This window comes from Neltuma alba, unplaced genomic scaffold (assembly GCF_004799145.2).
Source record: "Neltuma alba isolate B1F8T4 unplaced genomic scaffold, ASM479914v2 tig00003893_pilon, whole genome shotgun sequence".
In the NCBI taxonomy this organism is placed as follows: Eukaryota; Viridiplantae; Streptophyta; class Magnoliopsida; order Fabales; family Fabaceae; genus Neltuma; species Neltuma alba.
Window position 1 is genome coordinate 718,597 of NW_021633470.1, and position 20,110 is coordinate 738,706.

A 20,110-nucleotide genomic window follows, 5' to 3' on the forward strand; every position below is an offset into this window, starting at 1 on the left:
TTAAATTAGTTAAATAGTTTTTATATTAAAAACCGGAGAAATACAGTGCAGATAGCTCTAATTTTCAACGGAAATGTTGGAAGGGCGGCGCCTTTGAAACTGAAACAATGGGTTATAAATAGCAATTAAAAAATGTCTATCGGATTCTTTTGCGTCGCCGATGCTTGTTACTGTGAATTGTGATGTCTTCCTACTGACGCATGCGCTCGTTACATCAGTGTCCACGACTTTTATGCTAGTAGGCCTCTAAGACGGCATAGCCCCCTTGAACTCAATAAGCGAACAAGTCTCATGCTTCATCCTTTCAACTTAAGATGCATCTATGCATGAACTCATCACCGTCATCATCATTTGAGCGAGTTCGAGAACTAGGGCACTGTCATCTAGAGCTAGTTCATCACAGTTCACAAGGATGGGACGAAATATAGGTAAGAAATCGAGTTAAACTTCCCCTCTCTCACGCGCGGTCGAAGGTGTTAGGGTATATCAGACTTGCTAAGTTCACATGGACGGATTATTTTGGTGCATGGAAGGCAAATTTCTGACGATCCCGCCATAAATCATGCGAGATGACGACTCGACTCATCAATTCCAAATGCCGATATTGAAATCTCCAGGATCTGTCATTTTCCTTGCCCCTCGCTCCTATTGTTGTTTCACTTTTTGGGTCGCAGTTATACGTGGCATCCTTTGTTAGTGGTAAAGAAGTTTGGAGTACGATTTACTCTCGTCAAGAAGATCAAAATTCCAAATTCCGGGGGAATTTTTGGGGTATGAGCGAGGGTAGGGAATGCCTTACTATCATTCCGTGGCAGTCTAAATTCCAAATTAAGGCTTGCCGAGCTTCTCGAAAATGTCACCACAAAAAACCCCCTTCACTGCGGTAATTAGAATACAGTCCTTTGAAAACAAAAATAAAATAAAAGACAGTCACCACATGCTTTTTCCTTTTTGCTTCACAAACTGTCTCGTCCTCCTAATATGTGATGGGAACAAATGAAATCATGCAAGAGACTGTACACAAAAGTGCAGGAGAGTACAAAATCCCACGTCCTGACATCTACAGACTACACTACAGCTACGCTATAACACGTAAGTATTTTAACAATCTACAGACCAACTATTTTCTGCTGTCTTTGTCATTAAATGTGGCTGGCATCACAGCTCATAGAAGCCTAAAGAATGCGAAAATTGCCCTTCAATCCTGGAATTTGAACACCACAGCCTGCCTCTAACTCTGTTGCTTCATTCTGCCATTGGACCTGTAATCTGGATTGTCACTCTTCTCTGTATCAGAAGTCTCCCTCTGCTCCTGCCCCTCTAAGTTTCCTGCCTGACTTCTTCGGCGTCTTCGATCCTGAATTCAGCCACAATATTTGCAACCATTTAGTTTCAAGCACTTCACCAGGCGTCAATGATTTACATTACCAGGAACCAGGTACGATAAATGTAATTTTCAGAAACTGCCACGCCATGTAGGGAACTTCAAACACACAATATGAGAATCAGAAACCGAACCTCTCTTGGTATGGGATATTCTTCCGATTCAAGCATACGGACAACTTGACTCATCTTCGGTCTTTTCTCAGCATCAGGATCAACGCACCTCAAAGCAGTCAAGAGGGCTCGTTTAAGGGCGCTTGTTGATGGCCTAGTCTCAATGTTGGGGTCCACCACCTCTTCTGAACGCCTACTCCCTACCATCATTTTGAGCCAATCTACCAAATTTACCTAAGACCATTTTTCACATGATATTAAGGGAAGTCTTCAGCGAAAAAATGGCACAAGAGCTACAGAAACCAACTAAGCAAAAAGTCCACACAAATTTTCTATGCACGAGTTCTAATTTTTAAGTTACAAGTTAATACATGAAATAGTGAAAAAAAGTTCTTTAGCTCTTATCAGGTGCTCAACAATGAGTTTACTTAAAAGAAATAAATGCATGTCAATATCCCACTGATGACCCACCTCAGCTGCTGGTCGACCATAATCCACTGGGTCCCTACCAGTAATTGCTTCAAGAAGTAATACCCCAAAACTATAAACATCACTCTTTTCATTTAGCAAGCCAGAATTGGCATATTCAGGAGCCACGTATCTGAAAAATACAAAGCATATGTAAAAAGGAGAATGTAATTAACTGACAAGGACAAGATACAATTTCTCAAAGTACAATATTACCACCCTAATCAACAAAAACAAAGACCGTGTCAATTTTAGAAGCCAATATGTACGTGTAATTTGTTAAGGTAGTATTCAGTTTCAAAAGAGACTTGATAAATTGATGTTCAAGCAAAATGAATCACTTGATATTCTGTTTGGTAGGCACATATTATAATTCATTTTATATTAAATTATGAGCAAGAGGTGACCATGAAGAGGTGAGTTAACCTAGAGAGTGTTAGATTAAAAATGCAGAACAAGAATTTAACATCGCTGTGGCTACCCAAGTGAACATGTAAAAGGAAAATTACTGTGGAAATGAGAGTTCCAATTTGTAGAGAGTTTCTAATACGATTTTATCAGAGAGAAAACATCTCACCCAAAAGTACCCATTACTCTAGTTGTAATATGACTTTTACCAGCGCCAAGCAACTTAGCGAGCCCAAAGTCAGATATTTTGGCATTGAAGTCATCATCAATTAGAATATTGCTTGACTTAATGTCCCGATGCACCACTTTAGGTTCAATTGCTTCATGCAAGTAGGCCAGCCTGCAACATAAAATCTCAGATCGCCGAAGATAAACTTAGGTCATGCTGTAAATTTATTTAGGCAACAACGAGCATACGCTTTAGCAGTGCCAAGCAAAACTTTCATTCGTGCATCCCAAGTTAGATACCCATATTGCCGCATAGCTCCATGAAGCCATTGCTCTAGATTGCCATTGTTAACGTATTCATAAACCAGCAACCTGAAATTATATAATGGATTTATCAAGAATAAATAATAGTTTCAAATACAATTTTGTGACAGTTCAGATTTATAAGATAGTTCTGGTGGAGACATTGTAAATATTATGAGCCTGTGGGGCATGTCAATCAAATCATTAAATGAGGATGAAAGCAAAGACATAAAGTAATGTAGCTTGTAATCTTGAAGGTTAAAAAACAAAAAATGTAGCTTGTTACCCAAACAAACCGCAGAAAAAAATGTGCGGTACCTGTGAGTCCCTTCAATGCAATAACCCAGAAGTCGAACCAAGTTTTTATGGCGCACATGACCAATAGCCTCAACCTCCACTCTAAATTCCTTTTCAGCTTGTCCTCTGCAAGATGGACATTAACATTTATCAGGAAAACTTGCTGAGTCTGCAGATAGTCTGAAAAAAATTAAAATGAAAAAGAAAATAGAGCTCAAAATATTAACAGCGAGGGTGGTTCTGCAGGTTCCTGCCAAAACTTACAAATTATTGAGCAGCTTCTTAACAGCCACTGGGTTCCCATTAATTAGCTGACCACGATAAACAATTCCATATCCACCTTCACCAATAACATTGTCTCTTGAAAACCTTTTTGTTGCAAGTTCTAGGTCCCTCAATGTAAACCAGTACCCCCAGCCAAGGTGAGAGAACTCAGGCAGACCAGACAATGGTGATGGTGCAGTTATAGGATGCAAAGATGACCTGTAGGCAGAAATGGTCATAGCACCACTTTCTTCGCCAGATTGAGAACCAGCAGCATCTTTGTCCATATGATTAAATGAACCTGATTGACTGCTAGTATCCCCATTTTTTGTTTGGATCAAAACCTTCTCAGAATCCCTGTCACTAAATTTGTCATTCAGACTCATGAAAGCACCACTCTGCATATGGTTATTAGCTGAAACTTGATCAACTCTAATCTCTTTGATCTCTTCCGAAATTGATAGCATGTGGCTAAAGGGAATCTTGCCATTGACACTTTTGGATCGCTTTCGTGAAGTAAGACATACTAACACCACAAGAATTATCACAATGAACAAACCAACTGTTATCCCCATTAACACCCACAATTTCAAACCAAAAACAAATGTTTTCTTGGACAGTCCTGAATTTAGACCCGATGCCATTTTGCTGATGTCAAATATCTGCAATTTAAAATTTGAAAATTAAGAATGCAATTGTGTCTAAAATAAAGCGTTGGCATAAATTGATGTAGAATCAGCTAGGGGGAGGGGAAGAAAAATCCTCACATTTTATGAATCTCAAAACAAAAGTCCACCGACATATGCTTATAAAGGATTTAATGAAACATTTATTAAAAACAAGGAAATATTGAACGAACTCGATGTTAGATTTGAAAACTGAGGTTGCTGAAAACAGGAAAAAGAAATAACCATAAACAAAAACGAAGTCCCTCACATCAAACCACTAGGGCTTTCTTACATCCCATCGCCAGGCTTGAGAACGAAACTCACACATCCCACCGTGCAAATTTCTAGCGAGAAAACGCGCAATATACAAGAGCCTAGATGACAAGGTCATAAGCAGTGGGTAACAATGACTGGGTTTTAATCCGCAAGATTGCTTTAATCCGCAAGTACTATTGAGGTAAACAGCGGGTTATCTCCAGAAAATGCGTAAACAGTCCGAGAATTCACATTCAAAACAAATCAAGCACATCTTTCTGGCCAAAATAGAACAAATAACAACTCAACAAGCAAGAAAGACTGAAACTTCGTCCATTTTGTCCTCGGGAGATTGAACAAGATGAAGAAAACAAGCTTGTACGGATGGATTTGGTTTCACATTAGCCAGAAGGCCAAGTTGTTAAGATTGATAACGAGAACCGTCATTTCTTTACGTCTCCTTGAGATTCCCAGAAACTGGGCAGAGATTAAACAATGAGCGTATTAGTATAAGGGAGAAAAATAAATCTTAGTGTCACAATTAATACCTTTCGACGAGCCTAATGGCGTAATCCTGCAATGAAGCAACTGAAACACTAAATCTATTCAGTGCCAGCAACCTTCTCGGATGTCAACAAACTACAGCTGGACGCCATTGTCGAAATCTTCCAATGTATATATATTTCCTCAATAAGTTTTCTCAATTCCATAAATGAAACCTTGTGTCCAATCTAAAATTACCCTTCGCAGACCAATCCACCCCTTCTTCGCTAAACAACTGGGGGTTGCAGCAAGGCACCAACCCTGCTGTGCAGCTGGAGAGAATTAGAGAGCACAAGAAGGACATCAAATTCTGAGAAGAGGGAATGGTGGGGTTAATAAGAAGAAGGCGCGGAATTATCAGCGGTAGGTGATGAGCAGTGACACGGCTCACAACGGACAATGCATCCAGTAAAAGTGAAGCATGACAATGGAAACCTTCTTTGCTGTTTCTTCAAATTTCCCCCTTTCTCCCCTTCTCTGTCTACGTCCTTTTTTTTAAAATTGTTTTCTATTATTCCTGAAATTTGGTCAGAAGGTGACAGATAATCACACGTACGAAGCTAAAATCCCATTTGCGTTTTATAATTAAGTATTATTAATATGATTAAAATATAAATTAATCACTTTAGATTTTAGATTTTAGATTTTAGATTTTGTTTTTCTTTCGATTATATTGAGCTAATCATGATTAATATATTTATTACATTAACAAATTTGTATTTATTAGGTTGTTATTGGAATATTTCATTAGAGCTTTCACATTTTTGCTGGTTAAGGAAAAAAAAAAAAGCTTTCACATTTTATAAGTCAAACATCAATTCTATATTTTCCTATCATTATTGCTGCGACTGCGCGAGAAAATTAGTGCGCTGTTAAAAAATACGCTGGAGTGCATAGTAATAAAAAAAGATAAGGGGAAAAAACTGCTATACTTAAAATTCATATACATAAGTTATTTACTTTTAATCAAATTAGGGCCTATAGTCTTATTATTAAGCTATTATGACCTGACAAGAACATGAAGAGTAATGAACATGAGCAAAATTAACCGAGAAGAGGTAAAATAATAATACCAAGACGTCCTCCGTTTTAAATTGGAAATTGTTTTTAGAATGTGTCCTTTTTAGAACCCGAGGGGTAGGAACGGGAATATGCAAACGTTCTCAATTATTTGGAGGGGGAAAAAAAAACAAAAGAAAGAAAGAGAGAAAAGGTTGAAAGGTCAAATGAACAACAGAGCGCGCAGCTAGTGAGCCCAAAGTCATCATTTTTGTTAATTTCCATAGTATTGAGTGGCGTAAATTGCTAGGTTTCATATTTTATTAAGGACTTCATTCAATGAGACTTGATTTTCGATGGGCTGGACAGTCAAAGAAAAAGACTGGGCACCACAAGAGTTTTCTGATACCCCATAATACCCCTACTGTGGAAATAATTATCCAAGCATGCCCGTGGAGAATTATTGTGATGTGGTTTAACCCCATCTCTCCGCGTAAAGTAATGGCTGGGTCGAAGTACGGAGAGCGCAGATATTGCAACGCCGACCCAATATTATTTAGGGAGTGTTTGGATAAAAACCAAACTATGTTTTCAGAAGTGTTTTTACGGATTACGAAGTAAATATATGGAGGAGGTTATCTCGTTTTGCGGAAAAGTGCTTCTGAAATCACGGTTTTGGAGCACCTAAACAGAGCCTTAGTTAATTACAATTGTTGAAGAAAGTTGAGGCGGTACACGGATAAGTGCCTCCGGAAGCCACCCTCTTCCTTGCAAGTACGTTGCTTCATTATTCCTTACGTTGAGACTAAGAATTCAGTCCTCTTTCAATTGTTGGATCCAGCAGTGATACTTAAGTTATCGATCATTTTATATTTACGCACAACCACTTCGATCTTCCCGCGTTATATCGATATGTACCATACTGTTTGTGATCACTAGTTTTTCTCTCTCTCTCTCTCTCTCTTTAATTTCGATCGGCTCTTTGTACTGTGCTTGGGTGGCCTGTGTGCGATGTGTGTAGTTTCGCCTTGTGCATGTATGTCTCGGAGTCACGACCAAATTAACAGTGATGATCTCTCAACGCTATTATCCCCTTTTCTGCTTTCACTTCAGGAAACAGATTCTTTTTCTTAACCGGCGAATAAATACACATGCTGCATCCCATCATCCTGTTTACTGTTCTGATACAGTGATCAGTGTCCCACCCAATAATTATGTGCTCCTATTCACAAATCGAGATCTGATGGTCCGATGGATCGTGCACATATATATATATATATATATTCCAATAATTTTCCAATTATTTAATGTGAAAAGAGGAATACTTGTTTCATCACTGACGATCGATCTTATGATCGTATGTATAAACCAGTGGAGAAAGAGTAGGGCGTCCAATATGTGTTGGGTGTATGTGTGTGTCGGAGATATAGGAGTTTGACCAGACCAATTCCAAGAGGTGGCTCAATAAAGGAGATGATGACCGCTTATAGGCATATGCTCTGCAGCATAAAAGTGACGGAACCCACCCTTGTTAATTAATTATTAACGTGAGCACATCATATTATTTGACTTTTGTGCGCTCTCGTGCTTTGCCTTTGGTCTCCATTGCAATTACACACCTCATCAATGCCACAATATTTATGATCCTCCTTCTCCATTTTATCTCAACACTCAATAAAATATTGGGATTTGCAGTAAAATATCATCAAGACAGTAAATCTTCAATTTTAAATCTCACTACCTTTTTTTTCTCTTTAAAAAAAAAAGCCCATTTTCCCAAATACTCTACCTTCTACAACACAACCATGTGAGTAACACAACTTGTCCCGAGTTTAATTTAATATGCGAGAATAATTTTTCATTCTAACATGAAACAGTAAAATGTTATGTTCATATTGAGTATCTCATGATCCTAAAATGAATTGGAGAGTGAGGATTGGACAAGATGACGATAAAAAGACGACGAGGGAGAGGAGAGGTTCCGCGTTGATTCGCACGGCGGACAGAGGCCTTCAAATTCTGAAGAACTCTATCTTATCATTATTTTAGTATGCGTTAGATCAGATTCTGGAAAAGTAAAAAAGGCGGGAGACAAATTCTTCCGTACGACGGAAACATTAAATAAATAAAAACAATTAAAAGCAGCGGCACGATGGGAGGGACAAGTATATATTAATGGAAGAAAAAGAAAAGAGCCGACAGTTGCTGATGCGACCTTTACAGGCTGGCATTGGTAAAACAATCTTGCTGGCATTATATTCAAACTGTGAGATTAAGCACATCACATTATATTATCGCAGAAATATAATATGGAGTAATAAAGGCACGCACGTCCTGGCTATGATGTTCACCTCACACTGGATTGCAACTCTTGCGTCTTTCTCTTTCAGCATCTCCCGATTACATTCAAGCAAAACCATACTGGTTATGATAGAATGCAACGTTTCTCCTCTATTTGCCTTTTACTCCCCACCTTTCTCCCATTTCCTCTTCTGTAAGTAAGACCTTGGCTCTTTTTTTTTTTTTTATCATCATTTTATTTTATTTTCTTGTATGGGCCACATTTTTTCACTGTATTCTTTGGTGTGTGATCTTTTTTCCCCTCAAAATAAGTGCACATATTCTTTTATTATAAATAATTCTGTTCAAAAAATTATTGAGTACTAAACGTGAGTATTTTTCTCAATAAAAATTTAAATATTAATTTACCAGATTACAAGGGAAATTAGACTCAACAGAGTGTGATTTTATATACGAGACAATATCAGACACAGATTGGCCTTTTCTGAGCGTCCGAACCAACAAGTTACCAACAGACCAATACGGTACTGTGCATAGGAAGCTGCTTGCGCCTGTTTCTTGGAACCGAGGCGAGGAGGCTTCACTGCCACAACAGACCCAACTCCCATTTCCCCACGATACAGTTTCAGATGTCGTACTTCATCCCCAGCAAAGGTGGCTTCAGATGTCGTTTTGGAAAAGTCTCCTGTTTTGATTACGATAATGATTATATTCCTTTTATGACGGAATAATATCTACATACTCCCCCCCCCCTTTTTTTAAAGTTTGATTAGGATCTCTTTGGAAATTTTCCCACTTTGAATCAGAAAACAATGTCCTGATTGGACGAGGAGAATATTACCTATTTATGATCGAATACGAAGCTGTCTCTCTTTCCAATGTGCTGGATGGATTTTATGTGTTAATGTTATGTTTCATTTACCTTGGTGATTTAAATTAAAAAAGCATTTTCTTGAAGACCAGGTATGCCCTTATTATTATAAATTAGAGCGCTTAGGATTTCTTAGAAATGACTCTTATCTTTGGACACGGGCGAGAGCAAAGACAAATAATGTGGTGTCAGAGGAGGAGGTGTCTTGCTGACCTTGGATTGAATGCCAAATATTTTATTAATTTAATTTTGAGGTAAAACCTAAATTGTGGTATCTGGCTTGTTTTGAGGCAAACAATATAATATTTTCTATACATTTCATTTTATATATTGATATTGATAAAAAATAAATTGACTACTCGAGACAGCAGAACAAAATAAACTAGCCTGACATAAATTAATGGAAAAAATTGTATGAAACACAATAAAATTAAAAAAAAAAAGCTACAATCTGTATGACTAATGAATAATGAATAATAAAATTAAAATTGAAAAATTATACAATGTTAAGGGAAAAAAAACTCACACTATTTGTGGCACTATATAAATATATATCCCTCCGGTCTTTAATATAAGACTTATTTAACTAATTTAACTAGATTAAGAAAGTTAGGTAAGTTAGTTAATTATAAGAAATATGATATATTTTTTCTAAAATACCATAATCATCTTTCTTATTATCCTTCCTATCTCTTCTACTTGATTATGGTTAGGGATAATTTAAAAAAATGATAAATATAATAAATATGATTTATATTTAGTATCAAAATCAACTCAACAATTAGGTCCTATATTAAGAACCGGAAGAGTATATAAATTAGATATTTTATAGCAAATGACGATATTTATGCCGATTTTATCGACTACTAAATGCAAATACATGATTCGCAACGAAATGGAGGTAATGTTTATGGATTTGGAATTCAAAGTGTTTAGCGCGGCGCGTGATATTTAGTAGCACAATGCTAAGCTAAGTAACTAAATCCGCACATGCTCCAATCCATAGAGCCTGCTTCAGGCCAAACACAGCCTGCCATTGGCCACTCGCTTCGCCTGAGCTGTAACTACTGACACTGGTCTGACAAGTTGCGAAGGCAGACCCCATTTTTGCGATTGAGACAAACTCTGTGTTACCCCCACACACGCACTCTCTGCGACTACAACCTCGTCCTTCTCCAGATTCCGACCCCAGGAGCCGGTATATCCGCTTGTACATCCCCTGCTTGTTGTCTTCGGACGCGGTTCTCCGTACTCTGTTTCGCGCCTTTGTGAAGGTGTTGACTTTGCTGGAGAGAATGAATCCGCCTTCTGCTTTTGGGTGGATTACTATTACTAAATTATCTTAAAAGATGTTGCAGATAGTGGGAGAATTTGCATTGCTGGATCGCATTCCGTGAAAATGATCAACAAGACGCTTTTCCTCACTTGTCTCTGCCTGTCAATATACATCTTACTTTCATCTGGAGTCATACTGTACAACAAGGTAGCAGCTCATTTCTTTGTTTTCTGGTTTGTGTTTCTCTTGCAAAGTTTGTGTGGTAACATTATCTTTCTTGTTTTCCCCCTGCAGTGGGTTCTTTCTCCCAAATATTTTAATTTTCCGTTTCCTGTGACGCTCACTATGATTCATATGGGTTTTTCCGGGGTCGTGGCGTTTTTTCTTGTCCGGGTCTTCAAGGTATGTCATCCTGTTTCTTCTTTGATCTGCTCAGTCTGTTTCTAATTTATTCTTTGACATGCTTGTTTACTTTCTCTAGCTGATGGGTCATGACTTCTGCTATTGTCACTGATCTATACTGCTAGTTTCAGATAATAATAATAAGGTGGAAATAAGCAGCCACATCTCGTTGTCCTGGCATTTTTAGCGCTTCTCATATTCAATATTATGCACATGCTAAACATTTACTTTTCCAAGAAAGGTGGCAGACTGTATGCAGATTTTGTTATGCCACCTCGAGTGATATTCTTAGTTCTGTACATGCAGGTTGTGACTCCTGTAAAAATGACGTTTAAAATGTGAGTTTGTCTTTCTATTGCCATTCGATTTTAAGCCATCTTAACCTTTCCTTTTCTTCTTTTGTCCAACTTCTTACTAATACATTCATTCCATGGCAGATATGCAACAAGTGTGGTACCAATAAGTGCCTTCTTTGCTTCTAGTCTTTGGTGAGTACTGCAATATAGTGAAGTCTCTCGAGACTCTTCCACTTAATCTGTAACCTCTAAAATGTAAAGTATGGAACTGTAGACCATTTAGTATATGCGTGCTTAGTGCATATGCTTTCATTTTGGTGTAAAAAATTACCATTAGTCTGAAGCCATGAACAGCACATATAAAATTTATAACGAGTTGTACTTTTTCCATTTAATCACATGTACTACAGTTACTATATACTATTGGTCCATCACTACTTGAACTTGAAATTGATCATCTGAAACTGTTTAAAGTTAGACGCTTCTAAGGAGTAGTTTATTATTTACATATGCCCTATTCTTCTCGTGCATGAAGTTCATTTAATCTCAGCAGTTCAGAAGGAACAAGTAACTAAGAACTATATTTTTGCTTGCTACAGGTTTGGTAACACTGCTTTCTTGCACATCTCTGTTGCCTTTATCCAGATGCTCAAAGCTCTAAGTATGCTTTAACGAACTTCTTATCTGATTTCTACTGCTTCGGCAACACTTACATAGTTTTAAAACATCATGTTTCAGTGCCCGTGGCAACATTTCTCATGGCTGTCTTGTGTGGCATTGACAAAGCAAGGTGTGATGTGTTCATGAACATGGTGCTGGTCAGTGTTGGAGTTGTCATATCCTCCTATGGGGAAATTCATTTTAATGTAATTGGTACAGTTTATCAAGTCACTGGCATCTTTGCAGAGGCTTTAAGACTGGTCTTGACGCAAGCCCTTCTGCAGAAGAAGGGCCTGGCCTTAAATCCTATTACAAGCTTGTATTACATAGCTCCATGCAGGTAAACTATTGTCGACAAGTTTTATCTAGAAAATTCGAATGAATCTAAACTATTCGTGTTAAGCTGAATAAGACTGGCATTATTTTCATTAAATAAATGTCCAATTTCTTTGTACTAGTTTTGACTTGAGTTTAAATTCTATTCATGTGTATATGCTCCTCTCTATTTTCACTGAATAAGTAATACATGCACTGATCCTAATTTTGGGAATGTAACTGGAGCACACAGAATTTGGGATTAACTGTTCATGCGTATCAGCACATGCCGCCTGCCATTTGAGTTCTAACTTCCATGTATTTTGTTATGTGCAGCTTTGTGTTCCTCTTTGTACCTTGGTACCTACTCGAGAAGCCTGGGATGGAAGTTCCACAAATTCGGTTCAACTTTTGGATCTTCTTTTCAAATGCTCTATGTGCTTTGGCCTTGAACTTCTCCATTTTCTTAGTAATTGGCAGAACTGGTGCTGTGACCATCCGAGTGGCTGGCGTGCTAAAAGACTGGATATTAATAGCCCTGTCAACTGTGTTATTTCCAGAATCGACAATAACTGGGTTGAATATAATTGGATATGCTATCGGTAAGATTTTGTTTAAAGCATAGTGCTTATGTCAGTCTCTCTCTTCCGCCTCGTCAATGTCGTCATGATATCTTCTACCTGCAGCACTATCTGGAGTCGTGATGTACAACTACATAAAGGTTAAGGATGTCCGTGCCTCTCCATTGCCTCGGGACACTACTGCAGACCGAACTATAAAGGTCTTTCTCCTGATGCCTTTTTTTTTTTTTTTTTGGGGGGGGGGGGACGAAATTGATATCTTCATATTTAATGCTTCAGAGTCAAATAATTTATATGTCGTAGATGAATCATTTTTTTCCTCACAAGAATAAAAAACTAGCCTGGACATTGTCTCAACGTTGATTTCTCCATTCTGATCTTGTCAAAATGTTGTCCACCGACGACCTACCGAAATCCTTGTATCGTAACTCATACAGGATTGGAAATTTGAGAAGTCATCAGATATGAAGGTACCTGATAACATTAGTGACGACGAGGGGGACAACGGAGGTAATGGCTTCACCTCTGATATGAGCGTTGATGAAGAAGCACCTCTGATGTCATCCAGGTCATCTCATATTGGACGAACGCAACCAATTAACCATGCAACCGGTAGGTGGAAAGTAAAAGAAAGAGGAAGCTGACCCAAATGCACCTTATCACCTTTTTGCCCCAAGAAAAGCAACAGCGGGTTCGTACCTCGTAACGAGAGCCGAATTCGGTTCCTTTGCAATTGCCGTCCTGGGAGTAGAACGCATCTTTTCCAGGCTCATGTTTATCGGTTTATCAGAGGTGAGGGCCAAACAGCCTTCCGATATAATTCTTATTTAATAATTTTCAAGAATAAATTGTGTTGTTTTTTTTCCCAACAATAAATAAATTGTATTGTTGATAGCTTGTGAATGTTATATCTTATTTTTTCCGGCAATAAAAATAAAGAGTGTTATGTTTTATTTTTATAATTCATATTGCAGATACTGATGATGCGTGCGTCTCTCTTTACCAGGAGTAAATTGGATCGTCGTAAATGTTAGAATTTATCCCTTTGAATTTGGCGTGCGGAAACGTCTCGCGGCAGTTACAAAATCTTCAGGATGTGTTTCAATTGGGAAAAAAAAAAAATCAAGTGTAAATACATATATATTTAAAAACTGAAATTTAAAAAAATTAATCCCTTTACAGTTTACAGTTGAAGCAAAACATGTGCTCTGCCATTAGATTACATAAAAATACGTTATGAAGCCAAATGATGCGCAAAACCCACAGTAGATTACAGGTAAAAGTACAGTCATCAACAAAAATGGAAAATGGCCACAGATCAATGAATGGAAAATGTACAAGGTGGAATCTCACAGGAAGGTACATTTTTTCTAACCCTACAACAAATCTGAAATGTTACATAAAAATAGCAAGCCACTCAAAATAAAGCAAAAGGCTCTCGTATGATTTACCTAAATCACAAACAGGATATGCACAGGCCGGCAAGAATTGTTTTTAAAAAAATTTGAATTAAATGGAGAGACCCGAATGACGGCCCCAGACAGCAATAAATGAACAAAGCTTTGACTTTCCCATCCATAAGAACAAGAATCAGGGGGTTAGGATGGAGAGAAACATTAAACTGAGAACTACTAATCAACGTAAATGTTGTCCATTCCTTGCATACAAAAGCCTCCTAGAGGGAACTGGAGGCGCCAACCCAGGAATATCCTTGATATTTTTGTTGCTTGGATGCACAATCTGCACGAGACCCCCAGCCGTTAAAACAGAGGCGTACGGTGAAGCACTCTGGTGCACAATGTGATTATGCGTGTGCTATGGAAAATACAACATAAATAAAGAATCCCCCCTTCCCCCAAAAAAAAAAAAATTCCTTGTAAAATAATTTTTCTGAATTAGAGTATTATCATATCACCTTAACTGGGAGGGACATACCTTCACAACAATTATGGCAATTACACCGCAGACGATTAGAAACAAAAAAAGCATGATGCATTTATCCGTAGCCACCTGACAATGAGGGAGAGCTTCAGTTCCGTGACAAGCAATGTAAATGGCGCATATAGGTGCTAGGTCATAAAGATATACCAACCTGTCTCCCAATCTCCTTCACAAGTTGGGAGGCCTTCTTAATTGAGAACTGAATTGAATCCAGGTCGTTAACAATACGGCCCATTTGATCAGTCTGCACAATTAAAAAAAAAAAAAAAAGAGGAGAGATGTCAAGCTGGGTGACAAGACTAAGCTGCATAAGAGTTAAGAACAAAGGTATAGCAATTGTTCACTTACTTGGGCCTTCAAGGTTGTAGCAGTTTGAGTGCCCACTTCAATTGTTTGATGCACAACCTACAATTTGATCCCTGGAGTTGAGAACAAAGGCATAAGAGCAATATGGCAATTAAAGAATCAAATGACACCTGCTTAGATCTTTCAATAGCCTGATCAGTTTCATCCATTGTTTTCATCCCAGCGTTGATGAGTTCTTGATTTGACATTGCTGTGATATAAGCCAAGCCAGCATTGGGTGAGGTAAATACGTTACTTGTCACAAATAACGGCACATCACTTAAAAAAAAAAAAAAACCCTTAGTCCCAATTCGCCTTCGCACTATGCTTTTTTTTTTTTTGTTTGAGTAAACGCTTTATACATCTCAAAGTGTTACAAAAACATATTGAAATTTTTTCTGGAATATGACATGGGATTTTAGAATTGTAATGACATGCCCTTGAAACACAATCAAACTTAAACTGACAAAAAAAAAAAAACATAAAAATTCTAAAACAACTTGAAACAAAACAGACAAAAGTTTCATTTTAATAATAAACATATTTATAATTTTGTCAGTGTTGATTATGATGTTATGTAATGATTTTTTCAGACCAAGAATACAGATGCATTAGCAAACTCCCAAAGCTTTAAGGCAATAATGGATTAAAATGTGATTCAAAATTAAAAGGAAAAAACAGCAGAAATTTAAGGGATCCAATAGAAAACATCAAAATTACAGGAACTCTCACCTGCATCAGCAAGGAAAATAACACAGAATTCTAGGAATATGATGAGTACTAAAAAAATGACAAATCATCTAAGCATATAATGGAAAAATGATCAGTAAACTGTAACACATGTATACATCTTACCTGATGCCATTTGAACATTTTCTTCACCAATAGGCTCGCTGGCTCCTGCTCCCATGTCAAAAAGTTCAAGCTTCTTATTACCAATGGTACTCATGTATCTGCCAATTGTCCAAAAAACATATAATTTCATTTACTTAACTCTCCATAATTGATTCTACTAACACTGACAGCAGACTGTTACAATTAAGTTGCAAGCTGAACATGCTCATAGGATAAATTTGTATAAATTATCCAAGTTTTGCCAGTGCTTTCACAAGAACCAACTTAATGAAAGGAAAAAGGTATTCCAGCTACAGAAATAGTATTATATGAAGGAGCTCACGTTTTTCTCAATGCCACATAAGAGTTTAGCTCCTTGATCTGCAAGGAAATACAAGCAAGCATAAAGAATTGGCTGTTTGCTTATTGGTTATTGCACACACATGTATACAAAAGCCTATGGACCATCCGCAGATATTTTTCAAGACTACATGAAGAAAACTTATTTGACCATTAAATGACAGCAATTGACATGACTTTCATGGTTGATAAGGAGCCAAAAAAAAAAAAAAAGATCTTGACAGGGACACTAATGTAAGAAACAAACAACAAACAAATACAATCAGAAAGCACAAAATACCAATAACTGAGTCAAACTTACCATAATTGTCGTTGTAGATACATATTAAGTGTCCATGCCACATACTAAATGAGACAATGATGAGACAATGATGCAAGAAATGAAATTTAAGATTCTCAAACTAACAAGTCCTAAGTGCAATTGATGGGACTTGACTGTTATATTATTCTAGGCTGTAAAATACTTATGTTTAGAAACAAAATTCTGATTAAACCAAAACCTCAGTGGGAGATTGTCAAGCCTAACCGAAGTCTCACAGCCTAGCTGCCTGCCACTCTGAAACGGTAAAAAAGAACACAAACACAAGGAAACCTCATGCTGGTCTCGCCCTCATGCTAGCATTTGAGAGGTCAGCACTCTCCTCGCAATTCTGTCCTGCCTCTCTACATTCCCACATCACCACTATGTGTCAGAATTTGTTACATGGTCCTCCCTTCCCTCTGCCAGCTCACATCTCTCATTTGTTTTTTCTCTTTCTCTTATAAACCCAGGCTGGCATATCAGGCCCAATATCACTCTAAGACCCATCAGCAATATATGCATTTTTACTCCGGTCACAGCGAGGGAACAGTACAGCTAATTGAGACATACTGTTTATCTCTCAGAACAAGTGATTTCAATATTACAAACAAGCGCAAGATCACATTGGTCAATGAGAAAATGACAGGTAGTTGTTGCATGAGTGCTCCATATACCAAAACCTCTCAAAAAGAATCTGTCACTGCCAAGGAACCAGATAAAAAAAGAAACTCTAACTTTTGAGGCACGTTTTATGACCCATGCATTTTCCAACTTAAAATACACAGTGCTTCTACCTTCTGCTAAGATATTATGGCATGAACTACTGAATTCCAAAACGAAACAATATTTTATGTTTTTTAACCCCTCAAATGTGGCCATAATTTGCCTTGGATACTCAATCATGCAAATTATATGATAAGTTGTCAAAAGTTGAATACAGGATGAGCCGATAATCCTTCACAGTTTATAGTAGATCTTGCATCCTTCCCAACCCAGCAAACTAGACCCCTGATATATGCAAGAAAAATACAAGGGTCCTAGATGCTGACCATGGATTGCTTTTCATCATTGAGTTGTTTGTTCACTTCCGGGGTATTTCTGCCCTCTTCATCTTTAAGTTCACGGTCGAATTCTTTTATCAACCTGAAACAATTAATCACAATAACACTTCATTTCTTGTTCTATAATCTCCATGCCATGCAGCAACTAGAAAATGTCTTGTACCAATCAAGTAAAAGGTCAAGGAAAAAAAATTACTAGGCAGTTGACATGTTGCAAAGAACTTATAGTTTTCCTTCTCATGCAAATAGATTTAAATTTGCCACCAAAAGATGTCAAAATTAAATTCTAAGCAGATGCCAGACTTGCCTTTTGCAATCCCTCATCTTCCCTGTGAGTTCTTCCAGCTGCTTACTTTGTCTATTGGAATCTTTAATCTTATCGAGCTTCTGGAAGCCATTACTGTATTCAATGGATGAAAACATTTAAAATCGATGAAAGGGATGAAGAAACTAAATGTATCTGCAAAACACTTAAAAATCTAAAGTGAATAAAGTATACAAACTGATTATTCCAGCAAAATACTCTTTTTCTTCAAAATAATCAATATGCAGAAAAACAGAGCAATCAACTGCTGTTATTTGCATAGGCGGGACACTCTCAAACTTTACGAAGTTGAAAAACATCTTTATCCTGACTCATAGGGGCAAATGCTGGGTAAGAAAAAGGATTTGAACCATGCTAACAGCTGAGTCTAACAATTCAAAATAAATATTTTCAACACACAAATTTGCAACAGTTAAGCGTTAAAGTATATCCTGCTAACAATTAAGTGACCAACTTTTTTGTCTGAGCTTTTGTAGACATAAAATTGGGTTCCTTTTTAATTTCTATACACTGTTTCCAGTTTCCATCATCACCATGAGCATGATATCTAGTGGCCTAGTGCAACTATTATACTCCATGTTACTTCCACCGCAAGCACACAACCCATTCATTTCGCCTTGTATCAACACTGTCTTCCATATAAGTGTAACGAGCTACCTCCGTTTACAATTGAGGGGTATTAGGTAACGGTGCGACTTTAGAAACCAAGCCAAACAATCTTCATGTAACCGTATGACACAGTCGAAAGTAACTGGTGAATTACAAGGATGAACTTTCCTAGAAATAAGCAAGCCACCCACAACTCATATCGACCAAAGTTGAAGAACATCCAAGATATTTCAATGCTAAAGTCGCCATGTTAGAAATCATGACATATAACTCGTATTACGAAGTGAAGAATATGATACATGTCCCCAAAAGTTTTATCCTTCCTAAGCTGCATTCATCACAAGGGATCCCATCTTGCAACAAATATAACATCAACTAGGAACCCGCCGAACCAAAAGAAAGCAGCAATGTCCAGAGGAGTCGAAATAAGTTTGAAGAAGAGTTATTTTTCGGTATACATACGCGAGGGCTCGAAAAATATCTCGAATTTCACCGTGGATCTGCTCCAGCCGAGGACTCATAGGCAAGCTAGTGGCCATGGCTGCCAGAGACTGTGTCTCCCACCAAAATCCCGGCAAAAACCGATTCTAATGTCTGACAGAAACCCTAAGTTGTTGATTTAACGAAACTTTACACGGAGCACATACTTGTTTTCCCAGGCAAGGTGATAGTAGATGGCTGGGATCAGAATGCAGATGAGAATGTGCCAAAAGGAATATTTAGAAACGACATTGAAAGAGGAGAGAGACGTTGAGTTAAAAGGACAGAAGGGGGGATGGTGTCCGGTGGCAATAAGCAATTGTTGGGCGCTTTGTTAGTTGTTCCCACATTTCTTTAGGATTAAGCCTGTGCAACTCGTTTGAAAAAGAAATGAAAAAACAGTTTTTGCTGGTTTAAAGACACGGATGCTTACCTCGCCAAAAAAAAAAAAAGGACACGGATGCTCATTGCTTAATATGGACATCATTGTCTCAAATTTATGACCCTTTTTTATTAAAAAAAAAATACTACAGTAAACTAACACAATCAATGAATAAGAACCTAATTAATATCGGAGAAAATGATTTTAAGATTCCAAGGATGTGTCATCACAGCACAACTGACCTTGACAGCGCGGGAAATGCCATGCCAACTCATCACAGGACAGCGCGCGAATATTTTATTGTTTTAACTTCTAACCTCTGGAAAGCGGATTTTTCGTTTTTGGTTTTTAGTCTCTTTGGTTATGCCATGTTAATTTCTAATTATAAGATTTTATTTATAAATTATAAACAAAATTTTATAAATAAAACAAGAGGTAGTATAATAGAACATAACAGATTGTTTATTTCCCTCCAAATTAAACACATTTTATTAAATTGAATTAAATATGAATAAAATTAAAAGAATTATTGGAATTTTAAAGGGGTTCTCAATAATTTGATATTTAAAATGCCGCAAAATGGAAAGACAAAAAATTATTGAGTAAAAATGTCAAAAAAGTAAGGATCCAAGGTAGAAAATATATTTTTTTATAATAAAAATTTTATATAATATTTTAATTTGATCCCTTAACTTTAAAAATTATATTTTTAATCTTTTAACTCTAAAATTGTTAACCTTAAATGATAATGCTACTTTCAGTCATAATTATAAGACCTGTGGAGGTCTTATAATTAGGTTTAGAGATAATAATTTTCTATAAAAATATATATCCGCATTGGAGAAAATTCTATCAACATTTAAAATCTCAAAGATTATCTTTTTATTAACAATTTTAAAG

General features: G+C 37.1%; 3 protein-coding genes across 4 annotated transcripts; 1 reads left to right on the forward strand and 2 right to left on the reverse strand.

The window, feature by feature from the left end:
* Nucleotides 1–803: 803 nt before the first annotated feature.
* Nucleotides 804–5,212, reverse strand: LOC114742912 (probable receptor-like protein kinase At5g18500). Its single transcript, XM_028931135.1, has 8 exons — nt 4,877–5,212; nt 3,406–4,067; nt 3,163–3,267; nt 2,791–2,913; nt 2,543–2,713; nt 1,969–2,098; nt 1,519–1,731; nt 804–1,357 (listed from the first exon to the last, which is right to left on the reverse strand). The coding sequence occupies exons 2-8, from the start codon at nt 4,047–4,049 to the stop codon at nt 1,232–1,234; spliced, it is 1,512 nt and encodes a 503-aa protein (XP_028786968.1). The 5' UTR covers nt 4,050–4,067; nt 4,877–5,212; the 3' UTR covers nt 804–1,231.
* Nucleotides 5,213–10,155: 4,943 nt separating this feature from the next.
* Nucleotides 10,156–13,393, forward strand: LOC114742914 (probable sugar phosphate/phosphate translocator At1g48230). The gene is made up of 9 exons (XM_028931139.1): nt 10,156–10,525; nt 10,613–10,720; nt 11,027–11,058; nt 11,158–11,208; nt 11,616–11,677; nt 11,755–12,016; nt 12,328–12,593; nt 12,678–12,772; nt 13,010–13,393. The coding sequence occupies exons 1-9, from the start codon at nt 10,442–10,444 to the stop codon at nt 13,214–13,216; spliced, it is 1,167 nt and encodes a 388-aa protein (XP_028786972.1). The 5' UTR covers nt 10,156–10,441; the 3' UTR covers nt 13,217–13,393.
* A 426-nt stretch (nt 13,394–13,819) lies between these two features.
* LOC114742916 (novel plant SNARE 12) lies at nt 13,820–19,129 on the reverse strand. 2 transcript variants are annotated; one of them, XM_028931142.1, is made up of 10 exons: nt 18,811–19,129; nt 17,722–17,814; nt 17,403–17,496; nt 16,036–16,073; nt 15,714–15,811; nt 14,990–15,069; nt 14,862–14,918; nt 14,665–14,757; nt 14,508–14,582; nt 13,820–14,312 (listed from the first exon to the last, which is right to left on the reverse strand). In XM_028931142.1, the coding sequence occupies exons 1-10, from the start codon at nt 18,885–18,887 to the stop codon at nt 14,208–14,210; spliced, it is 810 nt and encodes a 269-aa protein (XP_028786975.1). In that variant the 5' UTR covers nt 18,888–19,129; the 3' UTR covers nt 13,820–14,207. The 2 variants fall into 2 exon arrangements, with proteins under 2 accessions (XP_028786975.1, XP_028786976.1); XM_028931143.1 differs by having other exon boundaries at nt 18,648–18,897.
* Nucleotides 19,130–20,110: the final 981 nt, after the last annotated feature.

What these genes read in the sequence shown, in the direction of transcription:
- LOC114742912 (XM_028931135.1), bottom strand. Translation starts at nt 4,049, where the DNA reads ATGGCATCGGGTCTAAATTCAGGACTGTCCAAGAAAACATTTGTTTTT. An exon ending in AAGAAGCTGCTCAATAATTT is followed by an intron (nt 3,268 to 3,405) that starts GTAAGTTTTGGC and finishes TCCATCTTGCAG; the next exon opens with AGGACAAGCTGAAAAGGAAT. An exon ending in ATGGTCGACCAGCAGCTGAG is followed by an intron (nt 1,732 to 1,968) that starts GTGGGTCATCAG and finishes AAATGGTCTTAG; the next exon opens with GTAAATTTGGTAGATTGGCT.
- LOC114742914 (XM_028931139.1), top strand. Translation starts at nt 10,442, where the DNA reads ATGATCAACAAGACGCTTTTCCTCACTTGTCTCTGCCTGTCAATATAC. An exon ending in GAGTCATACTGTACAACAAG is followed by an intron (nt 10,526 to 10,612) that starts GTAGCAGCTCAT and finishes TTCCCCCTGCAG; the next exon opens with TGGGTTCTTTCTCCCAAATA. An exon ending in TTCTTTGCTTCTAGTCTTTG is followed by an intron (nt 11,209 to 11,615) that starts GTGAGTACTGCA and finishes TGCTTGCTACAG; the next exon opens with GTTTGGTAACACTGCTTTCT.
- LOC114742916 (XM_028931142.1), bottom strand. Translation starts at nt 18,887, where the DNA reads ATGGCCACTAGCTTGCCTATGAGTCCTCGGCTGGAGCAGATCCACGGT. An exon ending in GATATTTTTCGAGCCCTCGC is followed by an intron (nt 17,815 to 18,810) that starts GTATGTATACCG and finishes CATTGAATACAG; the next exon opens with TAATGGCTTCCAGAAGCTCG. An exon ending in TTGCCATAATTGTTGTGAAG is followed by an intron (nt 14,313 to 14,507) that starts GTATGTCCCTCC and finishes GGTCTCGTGCAG; the next exon opens with ATTGTGCATCCAAGCAACAA.